Genomic DNA, 21,893 nt, shown 5'->3' on the forward strand with positions numbered 1-21,893 from the left:
CCCATCTCTCCACTCATAAATATTGAACCAAATATATAAAATTTAAAATATTACCTCACCTCCCCTCCAAAACTCCCCGAACCAAACATACCCTAATTGGTTTACAAATATGGTTGGTCGCATTCCAATTACCAATATTTGATAAAATTTGACGGAATAATTAGTAAATTTCTTTTAGAAAAATATATTAAACCATCATCACGCTGTGGATTCATATGCCATTTTCATCAAGCTAGTGATCCATCTCCACATCCCAAGTACAGATGTTTTAACATTATGCACCAAAAGACAACAAAATAAAAATCAGTATACAACCCAAATGCATCTTCCAATATTCACTGTAGTCTTTTAACGTGTCTTTGATTAATTTCCATTTGATCCATGAATTTTTTGACAATAGACACAATTGAAGATGTTATTGTAATTTCAATAACAACCTCAAACATATTTAGGCACCACCATGATTATTTACTCACAAAAACTATGCTATGCATAAGAATCTTGAAGCAGCAAAGTATTACAAAATAAAGAGTGATGCATGTCATTTATCTCAAGTAATTGAATTTATACAAACAAGTAGACTCAGTAACATAAACAAGAAATCCATCAATAAAAGTAAATTCCGACTAAAAGTGCTCTTAATTTTTTTAGAATCAGATTGCAAATTCAGCAATCTAGCAACAATAGACTGATTCTGAAGTTTACTGAGGATTTGGGGGACGACTATTGGCAGCAGAGACCCTGGAACCCCACTCAAGCAACTCTTTGCTAGTGTCATCCTTGTGAACAATCACTTCAATGAAACATAAGCTGTCTTTCTTTGGTCCTGTTGCTGTGGCAATTGCTTCCACTAGCTCCTCCTCACAGAATACCTGAAAATAAAGCATGCATGAATCAGCATTTAATCCATGTTAAAGAAGTTTGAGCAGTATATATTACAATGTCAAGAGACTCACCTTGGTAGTCCAACATTTTCCTTCACCGTTGTGAATTGCATCGATCAATCCAGTGTAATTCCAGTTCTTGATAACATTGTATGGTCCATCATGAATTTCAACCTCAATGGTGTATCCACCATTGTTTATCAGGAAGATGATGGTTTTCTGACCACATCGCAGCATTGTTGACACATCCTGTGCAGTTACCTGCAAAACATTTAAGATAAGAAACCATATTCAAGAATAAATCAAATGTTGAACGAAAAACTCATACTTTGAGTAGTTATGCAGGACAAACCTGAAAGCTTCCATCACCAATGCAAGCAATCACTCGCTTCTCGGGAACCGCTTGTGCATAGCCAAGAGTTGCACCAACAGACCATCCAATTGAGCCATATTGCATTTGAAACTCATACCTGTCAACAAGATTTTATCAGCACAATAAACATGATTTTTTTAAAAGAAAAATGCCACAAATCACATTCTCTCAACACTTACCCACATCCCTCAGGCAATTTCAACTTTTGGCAGTTAAACCATGAGTCCCCTGTCTCCGCAATCACAGCTGTTTCACTGGACAGCATCTGTTGTATATGCTGGAACATAACATTAACTCTCAAAGGTTCTTTTGGTGCAGACTTCAAAGGTTTTCCATCTGGAACAAATATCCTATGGTAATTTTCATAAGCAGCATTGTTGTGTTTGAGACGCTTTGCAAGTGCCTTGAGGAAATCCTTCATCAAAATACATCCAAATGCAGGTCCATTAGCAACCACAACCCGGTCGGGCTGCACGATAATCGCCTTCTCTTTCTTGAGAAGAAGTGAATACCCAACAGAACTGTAGTCATTAAAAATGGGACCAGCAAACAAGTATGCATCAGCAGATTCCACAATCTCCGCGCAGAATGCAGTACTCACAGCACCCCAATAAGTTCCAATGAAATGGGGATGATGCTCCGGAACCATCCCTTTAGCTGATGGCATCACAGCAAGTGCATAACCACTCACATCAGCCAGTTCAACAAAGGCATCAGATGCTTTTGCTACCCTCAATTTAGGACCACCAACTAGTACAGGTTTCACTGCTTTGTTAAGAAAATCTGCTGCTGCCTCAACTGCTGCTTCCAACCCCATTTGGTTAGACAATCTACAAAACACCAAAAGCGACAAACAAACAAAAATCAGATAAAATACCAATCATCCACATTTCAAATTATTGGTTCCTCCACCAAACGGTCAACAATTAACTGTATGTTTAGGTGAATGAATGCTTGCATAACATGATTTTCAACAAACATGCATGTTTGGGTTAGCAGCGAGTTTGGCAAAATCTCAGTGACACCATGATTCTGATCTCCGTAGTGTAGTTTCTGTCAAACACACTGCTAAGTTTGGTGTAAACTTTTCAACTTAACACAAAATGTCAGTTACTTCATATGATTTCTATGTGAAACCAAATACACTAGTTACTAAAAATGAAGAAAAAAAAAGAAAAACTTACTTGGGAGCAAGTGAAAAAGGGACAGGATCACGACTGAAAGTAGGGTGAGGAATAGCAGGCAAGTTACATCCAATGCTTATATAAACAGGCTTGCTCTCTTTCAGTGCAGTTGAGATTGCTGTATCAATCAACTCATGTGCATCTTCCAAGTTATTCACCACAGCCTATAACCAAAAACCATTTAACAATTAAGTACATGCCATGTTTGGATTGACATTGAGTTTGACAGTATTACGGTGAGTTTGTCAGAATCACGACCTGCCACCTAAAATTACATAATTTTAGAAGCCACAGTGCCACACTTTAAAAGCTTCAAAAAAATCACGTGATTTCGTCAAACTCACCGAAATCATAACAGTAACACTAACTCATCAACTTCACAAACACAATAAATATTAAATACAAGAAAATAAAATTAGCATCAAACAAATCACAAATCAAACCAAAAGCTAAAATATACTAATTTAGTAACAACCTGAAAGCAAGTAACAGTTTGAAAACACCTCAATTCTTGGCTAAAATCAGGTATCCCAATAGTATGATGAAGAATTCTGTTAGTTCCATAATCATTGGAATTAGGTCCACCAACGATACAAATAAGCGGTAAATTCTCACTATAAGCACCAGCAATAGCATTAATAACACTCAATCCACCAACAGTGAAAGTAACAACACAAGCTCCGACGCCACGTGATCGAGCGTAACCGTCAGCAGCGTACCCAGCGTTAAGCTCGTTACAGCAACCGATTAAGTTAAGTTCCGGTTCAGCTATGAGATGGTCGAGAAGTGTAAGGTTGAAGTCACCGGGAACGGAGAAGACGTCGGTGACACCGATTTGAACTAGTCTCCGTGCTAAGTGACGGCCAAGAGTAGCGTCGGATGATGAGAGAGTTGTTGATGGAATTGACGGTTGGATCGGGGATGTGCTGTTTGGTTTTGTGCATGAAACGACGTCGTTGCTTGTTGATTTGTTTGAGTCTAAAGATCCTAACATTGTGTCCATTTTTGTGTGTAGTGTGATGTGAAAAGTTTAGTTTGGTTTTATGTGAAGTTTTTAAAGGTTTGAAATGGGAAGAAACTAAGAGGTGTTGTTATATACTAAAAAGGTTATGAGTTGTGTTATTGAGAAAGTGATAGAGTAGAAAATTGTTTAGAGTAAGACAGTGGGAGGTGCAAGGAAATACCTGTATTGAAGAAGATACCAGGGGCTGTTTATTCTTTATTGTTTTGCTTTATTAATTATTGTTATGACTCACACTGTATGAAAATTTGGATTTGTTAACTAAGTTGCCTTTATTCTAGAAATATCAATAAGGAAAGACCAATTAGGCTTCTGTTTGTTGTTAACCAAACAAACAAATAGTATTAGGTACTAACTCCATTTTGAATTTTTTAGTAAAAAAAAAACTCCATTTCGAATTTAGATTTGTTGGATACATTAATATCACGAAGTTATATGTAGTAATTAATCTTATCATTGATTAAAGATCGGATAATATAGATTATATATGTATTAAAATATTTAGAGATATTCAATCACATTAAATAGCTTAGATTGAAGTTGTGTGTTGACATAGTTGCAGCGGGAAATTTATTTCCCTCCATTTTTAAATATATATATATATATATATATATATATACATTTTTTAAATATTTAAATATAGTGTAACCTAAATATGAAGTTAAAAACTTATAAAAAGGTCTTATAAATAATATTAAAAAAATGGTATTACGTGGATTTAATTTATATGTTAACGATATAAACTTTTTGTATATACATTCAATCAAACTATGTCATGTACATTTATTTTATAATAATGTTGTGTACTTATTTTCAAAACCACTAGAATATAAAAGAGTGACACTATAATGTGATGAGAATTAGTGAAAGAAAATGCATGTATAGAGAAATATGATTATGTGCAAATTATATGGTCAATTTTATGATAGAAATTTTATTGGATTTCATCCTTTTAGGTGCTCTAAAAACCTATCTTCTATATTCACTTTCTAAACAAGCTAGCACCGCAGCACCCTCACCACCATCAAATATAAACCCTTTGTTTCCTATGTAGACTTGGTGATTCGTGGTGCGACGAGACTCCTCCTTCGGGCCACTGTTTCACCCTATTGCGAATGTTTTTCCCCCTCTCCATCAGCGCCCCCGTACCCACTACTATGCCTCCTTCCTTTTGGTGTGTCGTTGGTCACTTAATTTGTTGCATGGTGTTGGTTTTGGGTGGTTGGTGGTGGATCTTGTGGTGTGGTAGGTGTTTCTCGACCCTCATTGTTCTGGCATTGATTCCTGATTGTGTCAAATCTGTTGAAATTTGCAATTTTCTTGCCTTTTGATTCGACGCCACCATGTTGGTGGACTTGGGTTGATTCCGAAGATGGTTCTAGCTCTTGGTTGGTTCTAGGATTTTTGTTTTGGATGGTTCTAACGAGTCGAACCGAACTGTTCGTGAACTTTAAGCGAGCCAAACTCGAGTTGAAAAAATAATTCGTATCAAACTTTAGCCGAATTTCGAGCTGAATCAATTTCTATCGAGTCGAGCTCAGACGAGTTCGACTCATTTCAGTCCAACTTAAATCAATTTATTGTTGGTAACAAAAAATTGTTTAATTAAATACTACATGGATTCAATATTTTCAAAAACATATATTTACTGGCTAAATAATATGTTCGAAAATTCATATCTAAATAGAAAGAACTTTTGAAAACATGGCAAAACATTAAAAGTGTTATTTCCAAAATTGTTGTAATAATTTCTAAATGCAACTCATCTAAATAAATAAATAAATGATCTTGTTAACATGTGCATATAGGGCACATGATAAGGTATCTTAATATATAAATTTAACATTTAATGATACAAGACATTTAATGCTTGAAAAGTTAAAATGCACAAATTCTAAGACATAATTTCTATTTTTACTACCTTAACATGTGCCATATATGCACATGTTAACATTCTCCGTAAATAAAAAGATGATAAAGAAGACAGATCTGTTTTTTATGACAAAATACGTTGAGAATAGGACAGATTGAAAAAACAATGTTATTTCCAAATCATAAAAATAATAATTAAAAGGAAAAGAAAAGAATCCATTGATTTAGTGACCTCAGAAACCATGTAATTGACTGGTAATTAGACCCAATGAAACCACAACAGGTAATGAGGCAAGTGGAAACAATTTGTTGGCATAGAACAATTGAAACTATGCGCGCATGTGCATTAGTCTCGTTGATTCGTGGTTGGGTGACTCTCATGTGCGTGGCTACCGTGATGTTGCAAATGGCGAAAATTAATTTTTTTTTTTTTAATGGTAAATTATTAATTGCTAGTTAATTATAATGTTATACTTAATTTTTCTTATTGTCAAGACTTGAACTACTACTCTTTGACTCATAGTTCAACTGGTTAATTAAAGCTACCTATCCCATTCCCAATCACGGTGACAATTAATTAAAGCTGAGATTTAGGAATACATTAGCCCGAAACGAGCATCTCCAACACAAGAGAAATTCATATACTTTGAATATTAATTCTCCTATTTTTGAATATGCAAATTTTTTTTCTTTTTTTTTGATAAATTTTGAATATGCAATTTTGATCACTCTATTTTGTCAACTTTAAACAGCCCTATTTTGAATTTGATTGATCCATACAAAGAAAAAACTTCTTATACCTTTCTAGGGGATAGATTTTTCATCTATATGTATCCCAACAATGATAATTCCTTTATCAAAATCCTTGAAATTCATGTTCGATGCCGAAGAAAGGGAAGAAATATTTGGAAAGTGGGTCTCCTTTTGGGGGAGAGGGGTGGATTGTTAGTGTGGACGATTTGGAAGACATGATTTGATAAAACTGAAGTAAATCCAGATTTAAACTTAAAAATAAACAAAAACAATATCAAGTTCTCGTGTTCAGGGTGATAGCACTTAAAACAATATTACTGTACACTACCAATTAATTCATGTGAAATGAGACCTCACAAGCTTATAATATGATAAACTACAACAGAAATGCATATCAACCAAAAACCAACATCTTTGAAATATGTCATTGCCAAAATTTCCTGTCAATCTCGTACCATTGGCCATTGCACATAATTAGTTGGACTCGGCGACTATTTAAGATATTTTAAATTTTAGACTTGTCTCTTTTGTGCATCATATGTACTCTTGCCGGTATTGAAACTGATCTGATTCTATCTCTTATATTTATACTGCAAAACAGTGCTCCCTAATATACCCTAATGCCTCTATTTTAGTACAGGCTTCTTATGTGTTTCCCTAAAGGGTATATCTCCGCTTAGAACGGAGCCGATAAAATTCTCTACCTTCTCTATTCTCATATCACCCATAAATACAGCGAATTTCCCTTTCCGAGGTTTGTAGGCAATCAACAACTTATCTGATGATTTATAACCCATTTTGTCAAATGCGTTTAGAAAGGATTGTTGCTGTGCAGAGTCTAAGAGAGCATAGGAAATGGAGTCCCTAGAGCTGCCGCCTCCATTTGGTTTTCTTGACAATGACATATGTGAGACCTGAAATAACAGTGCTCCCTTTGAGATTTTGCACAGGATAAAATTTATATATATTATATACTACCCTTTAAGCCATTAAGTTGATGAAATTTTTACTTACCAAAGAGAGAATATATTCTAGCTCTTCCCTTGCTTTCAAAGATCTAAAGGCACCAATTATGCAAACTGGAGTTTTTGCCCCACAGAGATCCTCGAAGTTTGACCGAGAAAGCAACTGAATGTATCCGTCTTCTGAATCAGTTTGTGCTTTCTTGGACTGACTTGATGTTTCCTTTTTACTTACTTTCTCAAAACTATCAAGTATGTTACTAAGATCTTGTACACCAGATTTTACATCTTTCACAGAAACCCCTGTTTTCAGAATACTCTTTTCTCCATTAGGTAGCCAACCTACAATAGCTGGAAGTGCATCAACTCCTAGTTTTTCCACTCTCAAATCAGAATCATGAACCTGCAAATGATTCAAGATACACATTATGGATTTTTGTTTATTTTTAATGTAAACACGAAGAGCCACTTCCACCAAAAAACAATCTGAAATATTCAGAGAAAGAAATAAAGTGCTTAAAAGATTATAAACATATATGATGGTTGAGTCTAAACAATCAAGTTTGATGTGACTAATGAATTAACTATCTTCTCTTAACATGTAAACAGAAGAACTAGAATTTTACTACATGTACAGAGAAAGAAACGAATTGACTACCATCACTAGCATACCTCTACATCACCGAAAGTAATGCGTTTACGATACAAGCCACTAAGAACACGCCAAATTACAGGAGTGTTCTTTTTGGAAGAGAGAAGCAGCACCCTAGGCAACTTTCCAGTAGTGCTAAATTGATCAAGTTGATTCAAGTCAATCCGTTTTGAAAATCCTGGCAAGTGTTGTTGACAGAAAGCCTTCAAATCCTTAACAGCCAAGTTACCACCGTACTCCACCAGAGAACCCTTTTCATTCTCCTTGTAAGAATAGACAAAAATCCTTGGAGCTTTGCGAGGATATATACCAAGCTCCTTACATAATGAGACTTCCTTTTCACAGTTTATGCTTCCAACCTGTCAAAAAATAAGAGAGGCAATAAGTTATGCCAACTACAACACAATCAATGAAAATTATTCAAGTTTTAAAAATAAATAAAAACCTTCAAAGCTCCTTGCAATGTACTGGAAACCTCCCCTATAGTGGACTCAAACTGTTGGACGCCCCTCAATGAGGGTGTATAAGATAACAAAAGCCAAGTCATTCCTTCATCAACAATTTCTTTCTTGTAGATATTTGAATTTATGGCTTTAAAACTTTTGGGGGAACTCTTGGGCCCAGATTGAGACCTAAATGAACTGCCAAAATCACCAAAAAAGTTGCCAAGAAGATCATCCAAACCAAATCCAAAAGAATTTGAATCACCAGAGCCGCCGCCAAAGGAAAAGGAGAATGACTTAGAGCCTCCCTGGCCACCGCTACTCCATTGTTCGCCTGGTCTGAAGTTAAAGCCGCTACCTCCAGGGTGGCCAGCTTCAAATCCAGGATTTCCTTTCTCATCTCCATATAAGTCATAATTCTTCCTCTTTTGTTCATCAGATAAAATCTCGTACGCTGTTGGCAACAAAAAAAAAGACATTCAAATCAACATCCTGAAACAAGAAATAAGTAGAAACTTGAAAGTAACTTATTACACTATAAGTCCTTATCATACTACTAAATCTTTTGTCCTGCAAGTATGAACTTTATATTGGAGAGAGCAACTTTATATACCATTATTTATCTGAGCAAACTTCTCTTGTGCACCTTTGGCCTTGTTCTTGTCAGGGTGATATTGAAGAGAGAGTCTGCAAAAAATATATATAAGGCCAAGTTATTTGTCAGAGATGGCTAGATTTAACATGTGACAAGCAACAAGAATACAATTACATTTACAAAGTAAACATACTTGTGAAAAGCCTTCTGAATTTCTCGTTGACTTGCAGTTTTATCAACCCCAAGAACCTGTTAAAATTGAAGCATGTGAAATCAGCTTAAGCAAACAATACAATGCAAATCAATAAATAAATAAATAAAATTCCCCATTTCCCCTTTTGAAACCATCTTGTTCCTCGGACTGTGGTAAAGACAAGTTGCAAGTTCATAATCTTCGATAAAGATACACAATGTCAGAAGTAAGAAATAATTTGATTTACAACACTCAAAATCAGACAAGGTAAAAATACAATTTTGCAAGATACAAATGAACAATCAATTTTAAAATCACACAACAAACCCACAAAATTCAACCTTTCCAATAATGCAATACAATTAACTCATTAATTACACATTTCAAATTCAAATCACACAATAAACCCTAAAATGTCAACCTTTCCACCATTTTAACCTCAAATTTCTCTGAAATTATAAAATCCTAAAACAAGTTCCACCAAATTCCCCCCTTTCCCCTTTTGGCAAAGACAAGAACTTGCAAGTTCATATTATTTGATAAAATATAAACAATGCCAATATCAGAAGTAAGAAAAGATTTCATTTACAACACCCAAAACCAGATAATGCAAAGATACAATCTTGCAAGATACAAATGAAATATAAATTTTAACTGAAATAGAAAGAATAAAAAAATTAGCTAATGAAATTACCAATAATGAAATGCAATTAACTCATTAATTACGCATTTGAATTGAAATCACACAATAAACCCTCATAACATTTCGATTCAAATCCACGATAAACCCTCAAAATTCAACCTTTCTGTTAACCTAACCATAAATCCCTCTAAAATTATAAGACCCCAACACTAAATTAAAAGAAAACGAAAAATGTTGATATTAGAGTAACCTTATAGGGGTCGATTGTTTTGGTTTCGAATTCTAAAACGAAACACAACGTAGCGACGATGATGAACAACGTGGCGGCTGAACGGTTCATCGTTTTCGAAGAGTGTTCGAAATAGGAACTGTTAAGATGTTTTACGGTGACGGTGACGGAACCTTTGATCGGAGTATTTTCTGTAAATAAGTTCGCGGGAAGAAAATCTAGATGTTTCGAGGTTTTTATATTGCCGTTATGTGACGTGGCCTTTTGATTTGTCACCACGCATACTGGCCAATAAGATTTCAGAGTTTTTTTGTTTCTTACATCATCATAATACTATTTTATTTTTAATTTTTTTCAAGTATTTTCAAAATGAATAAATAGGTTTGCTAAGAATTTTTTGACGTGATTATTTATTATTTGTTAACTGAGCTAAGTTCATAGGGATATATTTATTTTTTTATGTTACTTTTGATTACTTGGCTACTGATATGGCCACGTAACATGCTGAAATGAGTGGTATGTTGAAAAAGAAAACCTCAATAGCCATTTTCTAACATTTTTTTGAGAAAAAACTAACGAAAATGATCAATATGACAAACAAATTAAAGTTAAATGACCAATTTGTAACGTTAATTAGTTAAGGACCAATATGAAACTAATAAATAATTATTTTTTTTTTACACAACTAATAAATAAATTAATAGACCAATTTGTAACGTTAATTAGTTAGGGACCAATATGAAACTAATAAATAAATTAAGGGACCAATTGCCCAATTTCGCCTTTATTAATTCAATTAATGAACATTTTAAAATGTTATAGACGAAGTGGTAAACACAATATTTGCACAACTGCACATTTCATTTTTTTTTTTTTTTTAAACTCACAATTTCATATTCAAACATATGTAGACGCGTGTAACTTAGCAATATCAATATTGTTGATTGAGCCATGACTTATAGATAAAATAAAGAGTTTAATCGATATGCACTGACGGTACAAAATAGTTTTACACGATCGTCCAATAAACAATCACCATTTTGTCATGTCATGTCAAGAAAGTGGGGTGATGTGGTGGAAAACATGGTTGGTATTGATCGACGTTGTAAAAGTGTATATAAATTAAATCCTAAAATAAAATACTATTAATATTGATGTATGAATAATGAGTTTAGATATGAATGCTACTTAATTTTGGGGTAACAGGAAGGTAGGCATGAAATAATGACTACTGAAATTGGAATTAAAACAAAGGCTATCTAGCATCTAAATCATATCATATAGTTTATAATTTTATATATGTTATTTTAAGTATCGCTTAAATTAATAGTAGATATTTTTTCACTATTTTTGACCTTCAATATTTTTATTAATTTTTTCTGTATTTTTCTGAAATAAAACCAAACTTTCATGTTATACTATGTGGGTTAAAATATAAAAACGAACTCAATTTTAAAATAATTTCATTATCGAATTCAATTTATAGTTCTTTTAGTCACTGCATGATGTCTCTAAAAGAGAATTTTTTTAAAAAAAAAAACATTTTAAAAATTTATTAATTTTAGGTTACATTACCAACCATGACAATAGCGGTTGATTTCAAATTATTTTAAATTTATGTAATATTCTAAGAGTATATAACAAACACAAAAAACAAACACATAAATAAATCTTTACATTTCATGTTATACTATGTGGTTGAAATATAAAACTCGGGTTAAATATGTTTTTAGTCCATATTTTTATGTGTGTTTCGACTTTTAGTCCCTGCATTTTTTTCATTATATTTTTAGTCCCTCTAGTTTTATCCATTAACATCTTTAGTCCCTTCGGTTAATAAAATAGGTTATGCGTCTTCCTTTATATACACAGAGCTTCGTGGATTTGAGCTTCATATAGCTACTTCTCCTCCTAGAAACTTTCAGTGGATATATTTCAGAATTAAATCTTCCACAAATATATTTGCATCAAATATTTTTGTTGTTCATGAATATATTTTTTTGTAGCAACCTCCTTGAAGCACAAAAATATATTTAAATCAAATCTTTTATCAAATCTTTTTTATTCCTTAATCTTTTGTAATAAGCTTGAGAAACTTGAGGAACAAATCAAACTAGTAAATCTTTTGTTGACAGCTGGAAACAGCGATGGCCAGCTCACAAGGATTCCAAAAATATTGAAACATATTTTTGGACTGAATAAAATAAAACAAACTGCCTTAGGTGACTTGTAGTGGAAGGCGCGTTCTTGCGTACTAGATAAGCACAAGCTTATTCTTAAATCAAATCTTCAAAAGATATTCGCAGAAAATAAGGCCCGTTATTCAGGTGACATATGTTGTACGTACATGCTATGACATCTTGGTCCAACATCTGGCTATTGTTTTTGCAAAATTATAGCCGACATTCAAAACCCAACAATATTCAACTAGTTTATTTTATCATATTATTAGTGGTATATAACGTGTTAGTGTCAGTGTCATGTCAGTAATTCATAGATTACATAGTTAATACAATTCAATTCAAATATATGATTAATTACGCCTAGTAGATGGCCAACAAATATACAAATTTGAACCCAATGATATTTTGGCAGAAGTCTATCAATTTCTTCATGGCATGGTTAACACAATTCAAATATATTGTTAATTGCATTCGGTAGATGATTGAACAAGTTGATTAAGTGGTGCATGGTGCTGATAAAGTACTCTCATATTTTTCGGGAGGGTAATGCTTGTGCTAACAAACTTGTCATCAGAGTCATGTTTAGGGATGACAGGTAAGCTCGAACATGTGGGGCCCACCCAAACCCAAATATGAGTCAATGGACAAAAACCCAAGTTGACTGGGTTTTGGTTCGGGTGACACCCAATACCACGGGTTTCAATTTTGGACCACTCAAACCCGCACCCGAAACCAGAAATCACATCCGATTAGATATTAAATACCTAATTACCCCTATGTATATATAAATGTAACTTTTATGAATTTCTTGGCACATAACTTCAATGTGTTATACAAGATTTTATTAAATATATGGGATTTTATTAAATAGATATATGTACAAGAGGGGGACTAGGCCTTACCCCATCTTATATTTAATAAAATTATGTCCAACAAATTGAAGTTATATACTAGAAAATTCATGTTACACTTATATATACATAGGGGTAATTAGATATTATATATACACATGTATGTTACAAATAAAATATAAAGACTAAAGTCTTATAAATAAATAAGATAAACAAGAGTGTGTTTTTGCCTTTAAATTAAGTTTGCAAGCCTAGAAAAAGAATAAAAAGGGAGGCCGCAACAAATTAAGAAGAGAAGACGAGGGCATTATAAGTAGAAAAAAGCAGCGTTCAAGTAGAGAAGAGCGACGAGTGCCAATAGTATTTAAAACTTATCCAGGTATATTTTCTTGAATATGACAGTAGCTAATCTCTCGTTCTTGAAGCTATTATGATTTGAACGTTTGATTATTAGTATAATTTATTTTATTCAGTTACTTTTCTATCTCTATTCTTAATACTTTTATTCCCTTGATTATCGGTTGAAGTTTAGTCATTGATGCATGAAATTAGTCATTGATGCATGAAATTATTGAAAGTTTCTATATTGGATGTTTTATTCTACTTTAGTTAGGTTTACCGAGGAATCAGAGATTTATTTGTTGGATATTGCCTTGAAAACATTGGAAACAGGAAAAGCTGAGAAGCTGTCAAAACTGGAAATTCTAGCAGTGCAGTGGCGCGGGGCGCAGGGAGAGGTCTGGAATTGCTTGTTTGCTTTTGTTTGTCTGCGCGGGGCGCAGAGCATCTGGCGCGGGGCGCAGGTGCGCGTCTATAAATGGGCTGTTTGCGTTTTCTGATGTTTTCTAAGGTGTTTTTAGGGTTTCTAAAGCCAACAAAAGACTAGGGTTTATTAGAGAACTTCTCTTGGGCATACTCTAGGGTTGGGAATTGATTCATCACCTTGGGAAACACTTTCATTGAAATCTCTTGGTCACGGGGAGAGATTTGGGAAAAAGGGTAGAATTAGGGTTGAAGTCTAATTCTTGCAACTCTTGTATTGAATCTTTGTAATCAAGCTTTTTCATTGATAGTGGAACGGAGAGTGGCTCTCTCCCCCAGAGTAGGTCGGTTTTGACTGAACTGGGTAAACAATTGCTTCGTGTTCTTTACAGTTTTTCGTTATCTTTTGTTCGTGATTATTATTGCTATTTCACTTAATTGATTGCTTATTCGATTTGCTCCACACATCAAGATTATTGGTGTGATTCAATCCGAATTCACAACAATTGGCGCCCACCGTGGGGCAAGGATCAATCGAATTAAGTATCATGGGTTCTAAGTGGGAGATTGAGAAATTCACCGGTAAAAATGACTTCGGTTTGTGGAAGGTGAAGGTACGAGCAATACTGACACAACAAAAGTGTGTTGAAGCATTGTTGGGCATATCGAATATGCCAAATACTCTCTCGAACGCAGAAAAGAGCGAGATGAATGATAATGCTTTGAGTGTAATTATCTTGTGCCTCGCGGATAATGTGTTGAGGGAAGTAGCTAAGGAAAAAACTGCGGCGGCTATGTGGACCAAGCTGGATGCGTTGTATATGACGAAGTCTTTGGCACATAAGCAGTGTTTGAAAGAACGGTTGTTTTTCTTTCGAATGGTGGAGAACAAGCCGGTGGGGGAGCAACTTTCGGAGTTCAACAAGATCATTGACGACTTGGCGAACATTGACGTGAATTTGGAAGACGAGGACAAGGCCTTTCATTTGTTGTGTGCTTTACCCAAGTCACTTGAAAATCTCAAGGATGCGTTGCTCTATGGCAAAGAAGGTACTATCACCTTGGATGAAGTTCAATCGGCTTTGAGGACCAAGGAGTTGACAAAGTTGAGAGACTTGAGGATTGATGATAGTGCGGAAGGGTTGAATGTGACGAGGGATAGAAGTGAGAACGAAGGTAGAGGAAAGGGGAAGAAAAATTGGTCCAAGTCTAGGCCAAAAGGTGATAATAGTGGCAGGTTCAGATGCTTCTATTGTCAGGATCCGGGTCACTTCAAGAAGGACTGTCCTCAGAGAAGGGGCAGTGGTAGTTCGTCAGCTCATGTTGCCGTTGATGAGGAGGAAGGCTATGAGAGTGCGGGAGCACTCATAGTCACCAGTTGACAATCATAGTTTGCTGATCGGCCTGGAGAGGCGGTGGAACAATACTCGGCATCGGCCTGGAGAGGCGGTGGAATAATACTCAACATCGGCCTGGAGAGGCGGTGGAATAATACTCAACATCAGCTTGGAGAGGCGGTGGAATAATACTCGGTTACAAGGTGGAAGACATAGTGGAAGTACTTGTTTAAAGCTTTGGTGGAAGAATCTCAGTTTGAGGTGGAGTTTGTTACTAGTGGGACTAGAGGAAGACAAACAATCAACATTAGCTCTTGGCTATCAAGTAAGGGGTAGGGATGAGAGTGAAAGTGTTGCACCAAAGAAGTACGGCTATGGAGACCTTGGGAGCAATGGAAATCAGACTTGATAACTTGTAGGACTGCTGGAGGTAGTTGGATGCAAGGAAAGTTTGATGTTGAAGCTTGTGGAACCACCTAAAATTCCAAGGTTGGTTGGAGGCAAGCAATTCTTCGTGAGTACGGAAGCATTCCGGGGTTCGAAGATGGTGTGGTGAAGCTTGTATGATTATTCTAAAATTCCATGAATAGTCGGATGCAAGCAATTCTTCAGGAGGACGAAAATGATCAATTCGGGGGCTGAAGAGGGTATGGTGGAGCTTGTAGAATTGTCCTAAAATTCCAAGGGCAATTGGAGGCAAGTGTTTCTTCGAGAGTACGGAGCGGTTCACTTCGGGGTTCGAAGAAGGTATGGTGAAAACAAGTGGAGTAGCATGGTGGTTGATGGGAAGTTGACATCACCATCGTTTTGAAGGCAAGGTGGAGATTGTTGGATATTGCCTTGAAAACATTGGAAACAGGAAAAGCTGAGAAGCTGTCAAAACTGGAAATTCTAGCAGTGCAGTGGCGCGGGGCGCAGGGAGAGGTCTGGAATTGCTTGTTTGCTTCTGTTTGTCTGCGCGGGGCGCAGAGCATCTGGCGCGGGGCGCAGGTGCGCGTCTATAAATGGGCTGTTTGCGTTTTCTGATGTTTTCTAAGGTGTTTTTAGGGTTTCTAAAGCCAACAAAAGACTAGGGTTTATTAGAGAACTTCTCTTGGGCATACTCTAGGGTTGGGAATTGATTCATCACCTTGGGAAACACTTTCATTGAAATCTCTTGGTCACGGGGAGAGATTTGGGAAAAAGGGTAGAATTAGGGTTGAAGTCTAATTCTTGCAACTCTTGTATTGAATCTTTGTAATCAAGCTTTTTCATTGATAGTGGAACGGAGAGTGGCTCTCTCCCCCAGAGTAGGTCGGTTTTGACTGAACTGGGTAAACAATTGCTTCGTGTTCTTTACAGTTTTTCGTTATCTTTTGTTCGTGATTATTATTGCTATTTCACTTAATTGATTGCTTATTCGATTTGCTCCACACATCAAGATTATTGGTGTGATTCAATCCGAATTCACAACATTATTGAATTAGAATATAAGTTCTTTTCATTAAGGAATTAGGATTAGAACATTTTAGATAATTTGGTGACAAATTGTTTTTGGAATCTTGGTATCGGACGATTAATTTAGGAACCAATCCCATCGTCCACTGACGGGGTTCAATTGAAGTCAAAGCAATATGAACTGGCCCAATATAAAAATTGGTAGAATTCAAACCTGAAACCTAGAGTAGCACACTTCGAACTCCAAACCTAAATTATCAGGCCAGCCCGATTTATAATTTGGAATTAGATTGTCAATTTCAAATATAAACGTAAAGGTTGAATTCAAAGCATACTCATCTCAAACATCTTTTATCATTATTAACTGCAATTTTAACATTTTTTGTCTCAAAATCAAATCCAAGATGTGGTTTATCTTTCATTATTACTCACCGTTTGGATTTTTAAATAGTAGAAAGGGGACGAATGGTGGAGACTTAAAGAAGACGAACATATACATAAAAAAAAAGTCAATTGATCAGTGCAATAAAAGACTTGGAAAAAAGTGTACGCCTATGTGAAAAATAGTGTGTTAATGCGATGAATAAGAAGTGTTCAAACTCATATCTTCCTGATGAATTATGGGAAATTATATTAAAAAATCTCAAAACTATACCAGATGTTATTTGATTCGCTGTATCTGTAATTTACGGCGATCTTTTATTCCTCTTCATCCTCTCTCTAACAATCTTTGCATTCCACATAAAGGACATTTTCTAATCCAAACTAAAATATACCGCATTCAACCATCACAACATTATAACGAACCCTTAACTTCTAAGAAAGGGTGGCTCATCAAAGTTTTTCAAGATTCAAATTCCTCCAAATTTTATCTCCTTGATCTTTTCACTAACAAGAAACTCTTATCTCACGATAAAAGTACGCAAAAAGTGGTGAATTTGATGAAAGTTCAAGTTATTGAGTTGTTTGAACTATATACTTTATGTGATAATGGGTTTCCACGTGTTAGTCTTGGTTGCAAAGTAATCTTGTTTTCTGTTGAGGGTTGTTGCATGGTCTTTGCATTAATATGAGGTCATAAAAGGTTGGAAGTTTCCATTGGAGAAAAGAAAATTACAATATCAATAGATGAGGGTGGAAAAACGTTTGATGATATGATGCGTTACAATGGATAAATTTATGTCGTAGATAAATTTGGAACCGTTTTTTGGATCAATGCTTTGTCCTTGAAGTTGGTTCAGTTTTCACCAAAAAAATTCAGTTGTGAAATGAAGCAGATATGGATGAATTATGATGAAAACCATAAACAATTAAGCATAATGAATACATGATATCCTCTGCTAGATGGGTGGAATCGTGTTGTGACCACCTCAAACGGAACAATTAAAACCATACGCAGAAAAAATGTTTTAGCAATTTTAATAACAATTCTTCTTAGATCGTTCACCATAGTAAAAGTGATTTTGTCCCTATAAGCGACCAAATAAGATAAAAGAATGTCAGAATGTCGATAAAGAAAAATAAACTGACAACACTATTTTGTTATTTTAACATATAGTGGTGGTGGTGCACTAAATGTGCCTAGGACCAATGAAATTAAAATTAAAATAAAAAATAAAAAATAAAAATAGAACAAGAGTCTGTGTAGCGCCCTCCCTAAAAATTAAGGCTAATTCTAAGGATGAACTGCTAATCTACTCAACTAGCTAATACAAAAACTGCGCGAAGCAATAAACGCTCGCTAAAACAGTAAAGTCGCCACCGAACTTTATTTATTCCACGCGGCCACGCGGAAAAGGAAAATATCGATAAAACCTTTAAGTGGAAAGGGTGGTCATCACAACCAAAATTTCGGGTTCGGGAGTCGGTTATGCGAAGGGAAGGTATTAGCACCCCTCGCATCCGTTGTACTCAACGGGAACCTTCTCTTTAGATCTAGGATTAAAATTAGTTCTCGCGCTTGTGTAATGATGCTTTATTATTTGTGCTATACTAATTAAACGAAGAAAAGACATTAAAAGACACTAAAGACTCTTAACATTTCTTTTGACACAAAAAGTTTTTTTATTAATGTGCTTGACGAGATACACCATCCCGCTCCTACGTATTCTCAGGTGCAATGGAAAATTCAAAGCTACACGCAGTTCTCGGGTAGAAAATACGTGTTTGTTGGTTGATTTTAATTCGCAAAAAGGACTCTTTTTACACAAACACCCTTTTTTAACACATAATACACTCTTAACTACACAAAATACCCTTTTAAATACATGGGACTCTTTTTTAAACACATGGAAAAAACCTCTTAAACACATAAGACTCCTTAAAACATTTCTTAAACACATGAAACACTCTAATACATTTTTTAAACACATAAGACTCAGTTAAACATTTTTCACAAAAAAGACTCAGTTTAGTGCGTTGCGTTCATTTTATGGTTTTTATTACTTTTTGAAAAGAAATAATTAAAAGAACGCCGGTTATCCACATTTCGAGGTAATCACCAAGAATACGAATAACCAGAGAACCGGAGAGCCACATGACAAACCGATCCTTTTTCATTCTATCTTTATTAAAAAAAGACAACAATTTTTTATCACACAAATAACTTAACAAAAGAGATAAACTATTCTAACATATTTCACACAAATAACTTAACAAAAGAGATAAACTATTCTAACATACTAAACCCTAAAAAAACAATCTAACATATTTCCACCTTTTTATACTAAAAAAAATAATAAAATAAAGATAAATAATAATAATAATATTAATAAATAATAAAAATAATAATAACATTAATAATAATAAAAAATAATAATAACATTAATAATAAAAAAAAAGAATAAATAATAAAATAAATAAAAAAAAAAGTACTTGAACAAACAAATGAGGTATTTTAAAATACCTCTCTGCCGAAATTTCGTCAGAACGTCGCGACTGATTAAAAAAAGACGACAGAAAAATAAAATAGACGAGAAACATCGTAGTCAAAATTTAGGGTACAACAGCTGCCCCTATTTAATTGACTTTCACCCGAGAGTGCATTGACTACATCTTTGCATACTCATGGTGGAAGACGATTAAATACTTAAGGACTCGAATTTTGACCAGACAGCAAGAACGGACCTCTACGATGACTTCAATTACATGATACTCTGTTTGCACTATGACCCAGATGAGACTCATTTGAAACTCTATACTCGCACTGGTAAGACTCTATAACCAACAATCCCGCAAGACTCAGATAATACCTCTCTTAACATCTCCACCAGTAAGACTCAACTTTCAATCACGCGAACAAGACTCAGGCAAGACTCATCTATACCGACAAAAATCATTTAAAACTCAACCAACAACAATCCTCTGGGATTCTAATAACTCTGGCAGGACTCAAATACTCACTCAGATAAGACTCGGGTAAGACTCAAACGCTCATTCACACAGGTAAGACTCATAAAAAACCTCAACATCCACAAGGTAGGACTCAATTACATTCATATAGATAGGGCTCAATTCACATAAGACTCAAGTTTTACTTCACATAAGACTCAATCTACACTTATACATAAGACTAAATTTTCACTCATACAGATAAGACTCACTTACTTCACACAGGGCTCAAAAACATTCGCTTCATATAAGACTCGATCCATAATTATACATAGGGCTCAATAACATTCACTTCACATAGGACTCGAAATAACATTCACTTCACATAGGACTCGATATGCACTCATACCTACATACACTAGCCATCTGGGTAAACCACTATCGACGTCCTGCGAGGCAGGCAGACACACATTCGAGAAATATCATCTCGTTACCTCAAGCTAACTGGGGGAGAGGGTTAAACAACTTCTAAGCCATCGGGTTTCCACATACCATGAATTCTATATGCGAGCATGTTTATTTATGCAGAAAAACTTTTTAAGCCAAATGCATGATTTCTTTTGAGGTGTATGAATTAAAACATTAATGCACGTCATCCTTCTCGTCTCTCCACAGGTAATGCCCCTATTATCTCCTCTCACACAATACTTATTTTTCTTTCAAGGAACACGATCTCTTTGCTTGCTACGAGTTTGCACTGCGGGTGCAAGGTTAAAAACCGAGGATCATCTTTTCTTATAAACAAATGCCGTTTTTTTCTCGGAAAAGTCTTAACTATATCCTTTTATGAGCCCTCACATTTTTTATGCACTATCAAGAAGAAAAGAATGCATTTTATGAGAAACAAGACATAAAACAAAAACAATAGACAAAAGGGATTTTATTGATGAAATATTGACCCTCGAATGGGTGTCAATACATAGGAAAGCAATTCCTATAAGAGGAGATTACTAATTTTGGGAATGGCAACAAAAACAAAAGGTCAACAACACCTCATCCACCGTTTCCCTCGTGACTTCCAACATACACAAACTTTAACCTCGAAGCTGACAATTAGACCGATCACTTCCACTTGAGCCTTCTACTACAATGCTGACGCCTCGGGTCTTTTGCCTTCTATTTTCCTCTTTTTTTTTTTTTACATATCCCTAACTTTTGCCTGGATCGCCCTTTCGGGTTTTCAATCCACCGGGATTACATTTCCTTTTTTGGTGTCCCTAATTTTTGCCTAGACTGCCCTTTCAGGTTTTCAGTCTACCGGGACGCTCTCTATTGCCTAGATTGCCCTTTCGGGTTTTCAATCTAGCGAGCCTTTATTTTTTATTTTCTCTTTTTTTTCTTAGGCATAATACTTCTTGACCGCGTCAGCATTCACTGGGAGTGGAAATTCTTCTTCATCCATAGTGGCGAGGATTAAGGCTCCTCCTGAAAATGCTTTCTTCACCACGTATGGTCCCTCATAGTTAGGGGTCCATTTGCCTCGGGAATCTTTGTGGATGGGCAAGATCTTCTTCAATACTAGCTCGCCTTCTCGAAACTCACGGGGGCGCACTTTCTTGTCAAAGGCCTTCTTGCGTCGTTGTTGATACAGCTGACCATGGCAGAGTGCCGTTAAGCGCTTTTCCTCTATGAGGTTCAACTGGTCAAACCTTGTTTGGGCCCACTCCGCCTCTTCTAATTTGGTCTCCATCAACACTCTCAATGAAGGGATTTCCACCTCTACGGGAAGTACTGCCTCCATGCCATATACCAGAGAAAAAGGGGTTGCCCCGGTTGAGGTACGGATAGTCGTCCTATATCCATGCAATGGATACGGGAGCATCTCATGCCAATCTTTATACGTCTTGACCATCTTCTGAATAATCCTCTTGATATTCTTGTTGGCTGCTTCCACGGCGCCGTTCATCTGTGGTCGGTACGTCGAAGAGTTATGGTGTTCAATCTTGAAACCATCGCATAACTCTTTCACTAACTTGTTGTTTAGGTTTGACCCATTATCTGTGATAATTTTGTTAGGAATCCCGTAACGACAAATTATTTCTTTCTTGATGAATCGGGCTACTACTTGTTGTGTCACATTCGCATATGAAGCTGCTTCAACCCATTTGGTGAAGTAATCAATAGCGACC

The 21,893-nt window shown here is 35.5% G+C and overlaps 2 protein-coding genes across 2 annotated transcripts; both read right to left on the reverse strand.

Annotated features, from left to right (window-relative positions):
* Positions 1 to 517: 517 nt before the first annotated feature.
* Positions 518 to 3,718, reverse strand: LOC123889815 (pyruvate decarboxylase 2). The gene is made up of 6 exons (XM_045939311.1): positions 2,917 to 3,718; positions 2,442 to 2,605; positions 1,437 to 2,087; positions 1,237 to 1,354; positions 957 to 1,145; positions 518 to 872 (listed from the first exon to the last, which is right to left on the reverse strand). The coding sequence occupies exons 1-6, from the start codon at positions 3,442 to 3,444 to the stop codon at positions 702 to 704; spliced, it is 1,821 nt and encodes a 606-aa protein (XP_045795267.1). The 5' UTR covers positions 3,445 to 3,718; the 3' UTR covers positions 518 to 701.
* A 2,763-nt stretch (positions 3,719 to 6,481) lies between these two features.
* LOC123893061 (dnaJ protein ERDJ3A-like) lies at positions 6,482 to 10,064 on the reverse strand. The gene is made up of 7 exons (XM_045942984.1): positions 9,826 to 10,064; positions 8,933 to 8,988; positions 8,758 to 8,831; positions 8,147 to 8,598; positions 7,722 to 8,060; positions 7,102 to 7,452; positions 6,482 to 7,001 (listed from the first exon to the last, which is right to left on the reverse strand). The coding sequence occupies exons 1-7, from the start codon at positions 9,913 to 9,915 to the stop codon at positions 6,714 to 6,716; spliced, it is 1,650 nt and encodes a 549-aa protein (XP_045798940.1). The 5' UTR covers positions 9,916 to 10,064; the 3' UTR covers positions 6,482 to 6,713.
* Positions 10,065 to 21,893: the final 11,829 nt, after the last annotated feature.

Source organism: Trifolium pratense, linkage group LG6 (assembly GCF_020283565.1).
Source record: "Trifolium pratense cultivar HEN17-A07 linkage group LG6, ARS_RC_1.1, whole genome shotgun sequence".
NCBI lineage: Eukaryota > Viridiplantae > Streptophyta > Magnoliopsida > Fabales > Fabaceae > Trifolium > Trifolium pratense.

Excerpts from the sequence above, each read along its gene's own strand:
- LOC123893061 (XM_045942984.1), bottom strand. The coding sequence starts at position 9,915 with ATGAACCGTTCAGCCGCCACGTTGTTCATCATCGTCGCTACGTTGTGT. Across the intron at positions 8,599-8,757 it reads GTTTGCTCAGATAAATAATG|CGTACGAGATTTTATCTGAT; the intron begins GTATATAAAGTT and ends TGTTGCCAACAG. Across the intron at positions 8,061-8,146 it reads CATTGCAAGGAGCTTTGAAG|GTTGGAAGCATAAACTGTGA; the intron begins GTTTTTATTTAT and ends ATTTTTTGACAG.
- LOC123889815 (XM_045939311.1), bottom strand. The coding sequence starts at position 3,444 with ATGGACACAATGTTAGGATCTTTAGACTCAAACAAATCAACAAGCAAC. Across the intron at positions 2,606-2,916 it reads AAACTGTTACTTGCTTTCAG|GCTGTGGTGAATAACTTGGA; the intron begins GTTGTTACTAAA and ends TTTTGGTTATAG. Across the intron at positions 873-956 it reads GAAAATGTTGGACTACCAAG|GTATTCTGTGAGGAGGAGCT; the intron begins GTGAGTCTCTTG and ends CTTTATTTTCAG.